Source organism: Cordyceps javanica, chromosome 7 (genome assembly GCF_051103115.1).
Source record: "Cordyceps javanica chromosome 7, complete sequence".
Lineage (NCBI taxonomy): Eukaryota > Fungi > Ascomycota > Sordariomycetes > Hypocreales > Cordycipitaceae > Cordyceps > Cordyceps javanica.
The window spans coordinates 3,170,245-3,180,889 of record NC_139301.1 but is presented as its reverse complement, the minus strand read 5'-3'; the positions used below and the strand labels follow the sequence as shown (position 1 = coordinate 3,180,889).

The 10,645-nt window shown below is 58.7% G+C and overlaps 2 protein-coding genes across 2 annotated transcripts; one reads left to right on the top strand and one right to left on the bottom strand.

Annotated features, from left to right (window-relative positions):
• Window positions 1-384: 384 nt before the first annotated feature.
• Window positions 385-3,132, top strand: V2A60_010439 (uncharacterized protein; the record flags this gene model as incomplete). The annotated part of the gene is made up of 1 exon (XM_083261695.1): window positions 385-3,132. The coding sequence occupies one exon, from the start codon at window positions 385-387 to the stop codon at window positions 3,130-3,132; it is 2,748 nt and encodes a 915-aa protein (XP_083117821.1).
• Window positions 3,133-3,847: 715 nt separating this feature from the next.
• V2A60_010438 (glutamate synthase (NADH)) lies at window positions 3,848-10,425 on the bottom strand (the record flags this gene model as incomplete). Its single annotated transcript, XM_083261694.1, has 3 exons — window positions 3,848-10,023; window positions 10,126-10,166; window positions 10,247-10,425. 3 exons carry the CDS (start codon window positions 10,423-10,425, stop codon window positions 3,848-3,850), a joined length of 6,396 nt encoding a protein of 2,131 aa, XP_083117820.1.
• Window positions 10,426-10,645: the final 220 nt, after the last annotated feature.

Below are 10,645 nucleotides of genomic sequence, written 5' to 3'. Positions count from 1 at the left end.
GGATGCCCATTTTTGGTTCCGAGGGCTGAACAGTTCGTCAGTATAGGCAGGTCGTTCGGCCAAAGTTCTTTTGATATACAGCGTGGCATGTGCCGTTGTTCCGCGCCACCGCATAGAGGGCTCTCGCATGGCCACCCGAGAGCGGCCGTCAGGTTGCCGAACAGTTCATGGCCTTTGTCATAATTAGAATGCTGCAGTATGTCTCTTCTCACTTATATATACTTACTACCCCCCGGGACGAACCCCCAAGATATTCGACGTGTGGTCTCTTGGTCTGTGTGTGCAAGCTCAGAGTACAGCTCTTTCTGCTACCCTGTGCCAGTCTTATCTTGACAGAGCCTTTGCCTATATCGTTCGCTACGATCAATCAGGTCATCATTGATCATGAGTGAAAAGAGACCCTATGAGCAAGACATTGCCGCCAGTGACCACGATCATGGCTCGGCTGACCAACTCCCGGGAGACCAGGTCGACCCCAAAACAGACCTGAGCCATGTCGTCTCCGCATTTGGCGGGGACGGTGAAGATGCAGTCGCCCCTCGAGACGACCTCATGCTGGTCGCCGCCAAGGTTGATGAGATAACCACCGAGGAAGCCCGTCAGATCCTCGTCGAGATGCTCAAGTACCATGAATACGATTACAACTTTCCTGCCACCACTCGCGAGAAGATGGAGCTTCTTCTAGAAGGGCCTACAGACAAAGGGGCAGAGGAGGGCTGGTCTTTGGAGATCCGCACCGAGGCGGCGCTGAATCGATTCTATTCTCCTTATCCAGAAGTGCGAGCCGTCACCACCCCCGAGGATGACCCGGACATGCTGTGCGAGACCTTTCGAGCGCACTTGTTAGGATATATTTGGGCCGTTATCGGGCAATTCACCAATGCTTTATTCATTTCGCGCTTCCCAAGCATCACCATTTCATCAGCAGTCATCCAGATTCTGTTATATCCCTGCGGCCTTGCTTGGGCTTATATCCTTCCCGACTGGGGTTTCACAATCCGCGGCACACGATGTTCTCTCAACCCCGGGCCATGGACATACAAGGAACAAATGCTTTCAACCATCATTTTCAACGTCAGTCTGAATACTGCCTATGTTTTTTATAATCTGCAAACTCAGGAGATATTCTACAAAGATACGTGGCTTAATCCCGGGTACGGCATTCTCCTTCTTCTATCGACGCAGATGATGGGTATAGGGTTCTCCGGTCTTATGCGTCGCTTCGTCATTTACCCTGTCGAAGCTATATGGCCCAACATGCTACCCACAGTCGCACTCAACAGAGCACTCCTCGTGGGCGAGCATCGTGAATCTATTCATGGCTGGACCATCTCACGTTACAAGTTCTTCTTTATCGTGTTTGGCACCATGTTTATTTATTTCTGGATTCCAGATTACTTATTCACTGCGCTCAGCACATTTGCATGGATCTGCTGGATCGCACCGAACAACTTCAAAGTCAACCTCATTACCGGCTCGCAGCAAGGTCTCGGCTTCAACCCCATTCCAACGTTTGACTGGAATACCATGAGCTACGCCTTTCAGCCGCTGCAGATCCCGTTCTTTGCCTCCATGCAACAATTTGCGGGGGCTCTTCTCGGTGGCTTCATCATCATTGGTCTATATTATACGAATGTCAGCAATACAGCCTACTTACCAATCAATTCCTCGGGCATCTTCAACAACACTGGTGGCCATTATGAGATTAGCAAGGTTCTGGTCCCAGGTACTGCCATCATCAACGAGACAGCCTACCAGAATTATTCTCCAGCGTTCTATTCGGCTGGCAACCTCATGCTGTACGGGGCGTTTTTTGCCTTTTATCCGCTCACCATGGTCTTCATCTGCCTAGACGCTTGGCGGCCTCTTCTTCGCTCTGCCAAGGGTATGGTCGTCTCTGCTGTTGCCATGGTGAAGCGGACCGTCAGTGGAACAGTCCATGCCATCATGGCCATTTTCACAGGTCGATTCCGCGATGCTGCTCAACATATCCGCGACCTGGCGAGCTACGATGAGTCTATCTACGATGGCTTCAACAACCCGCTGACTGATCTTTTGCGTAAATATCCCGAAGTACCTGACTGGTGGTTCCTCTCTATTGCTCTCATCGCCTTCATCTTTGCTATTATTGTCCTGACAACCTGGACACAGCTCGATACGCCAGTATGGACCATCTTTTTCGTTATTGGCCTAAATCTGGTCTTTTTAGTACCAATGAGCTACCTTTACGCCATCTCTGGTACGACCGAAGGCCTTAACGTCGTCACCGAGCTTATAGTTGGTTACGCTCTTCCCGGGCACCCCGAGGCACTCATGTTTGTTAAAGCCTTTGGCTACAACATCAATGGTCAAGCTGATAGTTATCTTGGCGACCAAAAGATTGGATTCTACGCAAAGGTTCCGCCTCGCGCCATGTACCGCGGCCAAGTCATCAGCGCGTTCATCACAGCCCTCGTTTGCTACGCCGTGATCGACTTTGTCGACCACAACATTGAAGGGATCTGTACGCCCGACCAGAAGCAGCGTTTCACCTGCGCTGGCTCTGCAGTCGTGTTTTTCTCTTCGTCTGTGGTCTGGGGGGCTCTGGGACCGCAACGAGTCTTCACACAAATTTACCCTGCGATCAAGTACTGCTTCTTGCTCGGTTTCCTGCTGGCGCTGGTGTGGTGGACAGTCAAACGATTCGGACCGCGGGTTCGCGCCGCCGCCAAGGCAACCCTGCCAGCCGGTATTTTCGGTCTCTTGAACATGGGCCTCTTTGTCCCCATCTCTTGGCTCAAGCATGTCCACCCGTCCCTTGTTTTCAACGGCATGATTGGTTGGGCGCCCACCAACCTATCGTACTGGATCGGTGGTGTTTACGTTTCGATCGCTTTCATGTGGTATCTGAAACGCTATAAGCTGGCGTGGTGGGAAAAGTACAACTACGTCCTTGCTGCGGGCTTGCAGGGCGGCGTTGCCTTCTCAGCCATCATCATCTTCTTTGCCGTGCAGTGGAAAGAGGTCGACATCAACTGGTGGGGGAACTCGGTCAACGACAAAACCATGGATGGCGGTGGTGGTGATGGCCCGCTCGTCCTCTTGACAGAGATGCCGGCGAAAGGGTTCTTTGGACCGGATACCTGGTACTAGCTAATGATTGGTTGGATCGGCGGCTTTTGTCATTGTGCATTTTGGCAGGAGGGAAGGCTTGGAATAGTCGCTAAATTGAGCTCATCTATTAATATAGTCTTGTTCTGCTCTAAAAGCGATCATCTGACCTATGAATATGCCCGCGAATGAACGCGCAGACTACGCTGTAAGATGAGCTGCGGCATTACCCGTCGCGGCACGCTGTTCAAATTCTCCCCCTCCGTTGTGACATTACACGCCTGATCTAACAATACTGCTGGACAGCGAGGCAGAAAACGACTGTCTGTCCCTGGATAGAATCAAGGAAGTTGAAAGTCTGCCCCTTCCGGCTGGCCCATCACTCGAGCCAGAGCTGTCAAGGGACTTTGGCTTGAGCTAACATACACCAGAATGCAATCTTTGCAAGGTGGCAGCAGGCAGTACACTGGCATCACAATACAATTTGGAAAGACAACTATCCGTCAGTGATGAACTGCACTCAAAATCATACATTTCATAACTATTTTCATGCTACATAAAAGATGGTATATATCCAAGACAAATTTTTCCAAAGCCCTTTTTTGAAAAACTTTTTTTTGCGTGGGTATCAAGCGAGCCAACACCATCTCTGTTTTTCGTATGTTGTTTGTTTTTTTTTCTTGTCTTTTTAATCATATTTCATATTTCATATTTCATATTCTTTGTTTTTCTTTTCTTGAAACATCCGTCGTATCGCCTAAGCAGCTGCCGTGGTCGTAGCAACGCGGCCCAGGATTTCCGTGGCCTTGCGCTTGACCAGACCACCCGTCACGGGCAGGTTGGTATTGTGCTCGAGGAACAAGTCAACCTCGCGCGCCGCCATGCGGCCCTCGTTGATGCCCCAGACAATCAGCGACTGTCCGCGGCGCGCGTCGCCCGCGGCAAACACGCCGTCCAGGTTGGTGCAGTACTTGCCGGGCGGCGTCTTTACGTTCTTGCGCGCGTCCTTCTCAACCTCCTCGCCGAGGACGCGGGCCTCGGGGCCCAGGAAGCCCATGGCCAGCAGCACCAGGTCGGCGGGGAAGAACTGCTGCGAGCCCTCGACCTTCTTCATGTCCCAGCCGCCGCTCGGGTTCTTGGTCCACTCGACGCGGATGGTGTTGATGCCCTTGACCTTGCCGCTGCCGTCGCCCTCAAACTCCTCCGACATGATGCAGTACTCGCGCGGGTCCTTGCCCGTGTGCTGGCGCACCTCCGTGTGGCCGTAGTCGACGCGGTAGATGCGCGGCCACTGCGGCCAGGGGTTGTCGCGGGCGCGCTCGTCGGGCGGCTGCGGCAGCAGCTCAAAGTTGGTCACCGACTTGGCGCCGTGGCGCACCGACGTGCCGATGCAGTCGTTGCCCGTGTCGCCGCCGCCAATGACGACGACGTGCTTGTCCTTGGCGGAAATGTACGAGTTGTCGGCCAGCTCCGAGTCGAGCAGCGACTTGGTGTTCTTGTGCAAGAACTCCATGGCGAAGTGGATGCCCTCGAGATCGCGGCCCTTGATGGGCAGGTCGCGCGCGACGGTCGCGCCGGTCGCAATCACGACGGCGTCGTTTTCGGCACGCAGCGTCGCCAGGCTGGGATGGCCGTCCTCGCCGACGGCGACGCCCGTCTTGAAAACGATGCCCTCGTCCGCCATGAAGTCTGTGCGGCGCTTGACAATGCGCTTGTCGAGCTTCATGTTGGGGATTCCGTACATGAGGAGACCGCCGAGACGGTCGGCGCGCTCGTAGACGGTGACGAGATGACCTGCGCGGTTGAGCTGGTCGGCGGCGGCGAGGCCAGCGGGGCCGGAGCCGATGACGGCAACCTTCTTACCGGTGCGCACCTCGGGGATGCGCGGTACCATCCAGCCCTTCTCGAAACCGCGGTCGATGATGGCACACTCGATAGACTTGATACCGACGGGGTCCTCGTTGATACCGAGGACGCACGCGCCCTCGCAGGGGGCCGGACAGACACGGCCGGTGAATTCGGGAAAGTTGTTGGTCATCAGTAGGCGGTTGAGGGCATCCTTCCACTGGTTCTGGAAGACGAGCTCGTTCCACTTGGGGATGATGTTGGAGATGGGGCAGCCCGTCTCCGACTGGCAGAACGGAACACCACAGTCCATGCAGCGTGCAGACTGGTACTTGAGCTCGTCCTCGTTGAGGCGGGAGCTAATCTCGGCCCAGTCCTTGGTGCGCGCCGACGCAGCACGGTACTTTTCGGAGCGGCGCGAGTACTTCATGAAACCACGAGTCTTATCCAGGACCAGGGCGCGCTTCTTCTCAACGGCGTTGTCGCCAATGGCCTCCTCGAGATCCTGTAGCTTGGCCGCCTTTTCGCCCTCCTTTTTGGGGGGGTGCGACGAGGAGACGCCGGCGACGGCCGGCAAGTTGTACTCGGCACGCTTGGCCTCTTTGGCCTTGGCTGCCTCTTCCTCGAGGACGCGCTTGTAGTCGACCGGCAGAACCTTGATGAAGCGCGGCAGGGCGCGGTTGAAGTCGACGAGGATGCGGGCGGCGAGCTCAGAGCCCGTGTAGTGGTGGTGGTCTTCGATGAGGCCGCGAACATAGGCGATTTCGGTCGGGTCTTCGAGAGGGCCGGCCTCGACCATTTCGGTGTTAAGCTTGCCCATGAAGTCGCGGTTGACGTCGAGGATGTAGGCGATACCGCCAGACATGCCGGCGGCAAAGTTGCGGCCGGTGCTGCCGAGGATGAGGACGCGACCGCCAGTCATGTACTCGCAGCAGTGGTCGCCGACACCTTCAACGACGGCCGTAGCACCCGAGTTGCGGACAGCGAAACGCTCGGCGGCAACACCTCGGAAGAAGCATGTTCCGGTCGTAGCACCGTACAGGCAGACATTTCCGATGAGAATGTTTTCCTCGGCCTTGAACTGCGCAGAACGAGGTGGGTAGATGATGAGACGGCCACCAGACAGTCCCTTGCCGACGTAATCGTTGGCATCACCCTCCAGCTCCAGCGTAACACCAGGAGCAAGGAAAGCACCAAAGGACTGCCCAGCAGAGCCCTTGATGTTGACGTGGACAGTGTCCATGGGCAGACCAGACTCGCCATAACGCTTCGAGATCTGGTAGGACAGCGAGGTACCCATGGCACGGTCCGTGTTGACAATGTCGCACTCGATGCGCGAGGGGAGTCCCTTGTCCAGGGTCAGCTCAGCCTCGGAGATGAGCTTGTTGTCCAGTCGGACGTAGAGCTTGTGGTCCTGCTTGCGGACGTTGAAGGTGGCGACGCCGGGGCGCAGCTTGTGGGCGGGCGTCAGCAGCAGGGACAGGTCAATGTTGGCCGTCTTCTTGGTGCGCAGGTCATCGCGCATCTTCAGGACTTCGACGTGGCCAACCATTTCGTTGATGGTGCGGAAACCGAGCTGGGCCATGATGGCGCGCAGCTCGTTGGCGAGGTAGTAGAAGAAGTTGATGACGTGCTCGGGCGTTCCCTGGAATTTGGCGCGCAGCTCGGGGTCCTGGGTAGCGATGCCCACGGGGCAAGTGTTGAGATGGCACTTGCGCATCATGATGCAGCCCATGGCGATCAAGGGAGCCGTGGCGAAGCCCCATTCCTCCGCTCCGAGCAGACAGGCGATGGCGATGTCACGACCGGTGCGGAGCTGGCCGTCGGTCTGCACCACGACACGGCCACGGAGGTCGTTGAGGACGAGCGTCTGGTGGGTCTCGGCAAGGCCCAGCTCCCAGGGAAGGCCGGCATATTTGATGCCGGTCCAGCGCGATGCACCAGTGCCGCCGTCGTGGCCGGAGATGAGGATGTGGTCGGCTTTGGCCTTGGCGACACCAGAGGCCACAATGCCGACACCGACTTCAGACACGAGCTTGACGGACACTCGCGAGCGCGGGCTGGAGCACTTGAGATCGTAGATGAGCTGCTTCAGATCCTCGATGGAGTAGATGTCGTGATGCGGCGGCGGGGAGATGAGACCCACTCCGGGAGTGGAGTGACGGGTCCGGGCGATGGACTTGGACACTTTGTGGCCCGGCAGCTCGCCGCCCTCGCCGGGCTTGGCACCCTGAGCCATCTTGATCTGCAGCTCGTCCGAGTCGGCCAGGTAGGCGGACGTGACACCAAACCGGCCGGAAGCGACCTGCTTGATGGCAGAGCGCATCGTGTCGCCGTTGGGCATGCGCTCGGAGCGCTCCGGATCCTCGCCGCCCTCGCCCGTGTTGGACTTGCCGCCGAGGCGGTTCATGGCGACGGCGAGGGTGGAGTGCGACTCCATGGAAATGGAGCCGTACGACATGGCGCCGGTGCAGAAGCGGCGCACAATGTCGGTCCACGGCTCGACCTGGTCAATGGGCACGGGGGTGCGGTCCTCAAACTTGAAGTCGAGGAGGCCGCGGAGGGTGCAGTTTTTGATTTGCTCGTACTCGGAGCGCGAGTAGGCCTCGTAGGACTTGTCGTTCTTGGTGCGGACGGCGTCCTGGATGTTGGCAATGGAGGTCGGGTCGTTGACGTGGGCCTCGCCGCCGTCGCGCCAGTGGTACTCGCCCGACTCGGGGAGGGCCTTGATGTCGACGGTGTAGCGCGAGGGGAAGCCGCGCTCGTGGAAGCGGAAGGCGTCCTCGGCGAGGAGGTCAAAGGTGAGGCCCTGGATGCGGGAGGCGGTGCCGCGGAAGCAGCGCTCGACAATGGTCTCGTCGAGGCCGAGCGCCTCGAAGATCTGGGCGCCCTTGTACGAGGCCAGGGTGGAGATGCCCATCTTGCTCATGACCTTGAGGATGCCGCCGTCGCATGAGTGCTTGTAGTTGTGGATGAGGGCGTCGTCGGACAGCTTCTTCTTGATGAGGTTCTCGCGGTTGAGCTTGAGGATGCACTCCATGGAGAGGTACGGGTTGATGGCGTCGGCGCCGTAGCCGAGCAGGACGCACATGTGGTGGACCTCGCGGGCCTCGGCCGTCTCGATGACGAGCGCGGCCATGGAGCGCCACTTGTTGCTGACGAGGTGGTGGTGGACCATGCCCGAGGCCAGGAGGGCGGAGACGGGGACGCGGTCCTTGGAGGTCTTGCGGTCCGAGAGGACAATGATGCGGTCGCGCGCCTCGATGGCGGCCGTCGCCTCGTTGCAAATCTCGTCGAGGTGGCGGAGGTAGCCCTGGACGCCGTCGGACTTGGGAAAGGTCAGGTCGATGGTGCGGACGGTCCACTCGGGGCGGAGGGTGGACAGCCTGTTGAGCGCGTTGAACTCGGGGATGGAGAGGATGGGGCTGGGCAGCAGCAGGCGGCCGCACTGGGAGGCGTCCATCTCGAGCAGGTTGCCCTGGGGGCCGACGTAGCACTCGAGCGACATGACAATGGACTCGCGGATGGGGTCGATGGGCGGGTTGGTGACCTGGGCGAAGAGCTGGCGGAAGTAGTCGTAGAGCAGGCGCGGGGACTGGGTCAGGCAGGCGAGGGGCGCGTCGTTGCCCATGGAGCCGAGGGCCTCCTTCTCGTCGGCGGCCATGGGGGCGAGCAGGAGGGAGACCTGCTCGTGGGTGTAGCCAAAGGAGAGCAGCATGGGGTCCTCCTGGAGGAGGGTGGCGTCGGGCGTGGCGGCAAGGTCGGCCTTGGTCTCGAGGTCCTCGAGGATCTTGGGCATGGTGATGAGCTCGCGGTCGATCCAGGCGCGAAAGTCGTGGCGGCTGGCGACGGCCTCCTTGAGCTCGCGGTCGTCGATGATGCGGCCGGCGTGGGTGTCGACGAGCAGCATGCGGCCGGGCTGGAGGCGGCCCTTTTGGACGACGGTCTCGGGCTCGACGGGGATGGTGCCGACCTCGGAGGCGCAGATGATGCGGTCGTCGTCCATGACGTAGAAGCGGCAGGGGCGGAGGCCGTTGCGGTCGAGGTTGGCGCCGCAGTAGCGGCCGTCGGCAAAGGTGAAGAGGGCGGGCCCGTCCCAGGGCTCCATCTGGCAGGCCGCCCACTCGTAAAAAGCGGCCTTTTTGGGGTCCATGTGCTCGTTGCCCTGCCAGGCCTCGGGGACCATGAGCATGACGGCCTCGGGGAGGGAGAGGACGCCGTTGATGGTGAGGAGCTCGAGGACGTTGTCAAAGGCGGCCGAGTCGGAGCCGCCGTCCTCGACGACGGGGTAGAGCTGCTCGAGCTCGTCGCGGAAGACGTCGGACTGCATGACGCCCTCGCGGGCGCGCATCCAGTTCTTGTTGCCGCGCAGCGTGTTGATCTCGCCGTTGTGGGCGGCCCAGCGCAGGGGCTGGGCGCGGTCCCACGAGGGGAAGGTGTTTGTGGAGAAGCGCGAGTGGACGAGGGCAAAGTGCGCCTCGTAGTCGGCGTTGACGAGGTCGTGGTAGTACGAGTAGACCTGGACGGGGGCGAGCTGGCCCTTGTAGACAATGTTCTTGCTGGAGAGGGAGGAGATGTAGAACCAGTTGTGGAGGCCGATGGTGTGGGTGGCGCGTTTGCGGAGGACGAAGAGCTGGCGCTCAAAGAGGCGCTCGTCAAAGGAGGAGGAGGAGGAGGAGGGTGACGAGGACGAGGGCAAAGGAGCCGAGTCCTCTGCCGCGCCCTTGTCATAGGCCGAGGCGAGGACGACAAAGGGCTGGGCAATGATGGGCTCGCGCGACCGGGCCGCGGGTCCGAGGAGGGTCGAGTCGACGGGCGGGCGGCGCCAGCCGAGGACGCGGAGGCCCAGGGACTCGGCAACGTCTTCCAGCTGCCGCTTGGACTCGCCAAACGTCTCCTCGTCGGGCTTGAAGAAGAGGTTGCCGACGGCGTACTGGCCCGCGGGGGGCAGCCTGATGTCCTGCTCCTTTTCAAAGTTCTTGACAAAGAAGCGGTGGGGGATCGAGGTCATGACGCCGGCGCCGTCGCCGTCTCTGGCGTCGGAGCCGACGGCACCTCGATGGGTCATGTTGCAGAGCAAGTTGCGTGCTGTTGGTCGCGACGGTGCGTGTCAGCGGTCATGGTTGTTGGTTGGTTCCCTCTCGTGATAATGGTTATTGGAGAGGAGGATACAAGTGAGAAATTGCTTACCATCACTGACAATCTTGTGGCTAGCCTTGCCCTTGATGTGGCTTTATACAAGTTAGCAAACGTCAATGGAAATTCCAGCAAAAATGTTGACCCCAATGCAAGGGAATCATGTACAACTCACCAGGCAAAGCCGACGCCGCAGGCATCCTTTTCCAAGGACGGGTCATAGAGACCCTGCTTCACCGGCAAGGCACCAGCCCAAGAGCCATTGTTCTCGGTCTGGTACTCGAAGGGGTGGTACTGCTCCTGCTCGGCTTCGATGTGGGTTTGTCGGTCGTCGAAATCGTCCAGCAGGCCCATGCTAGGCCACGTTTTTCTCTTTTTTTTTTTCTGACTTTTTTAGGGTGGTAGCTAAGTCAAGGACGTGTGGTGGGAGCGCTCCTGTCTGGAGGAGCGTCTAATAAGAGCTGCTTGGGCCGTTGTGAAGTGAGTTGGCGCAGCTGAGACGGCTGCTTTTTTTTGTTATCTGGGCGGCTGGAGTTAGTTTTGTTTTCGGCGGAAGAGTACATGAGATAAGTAT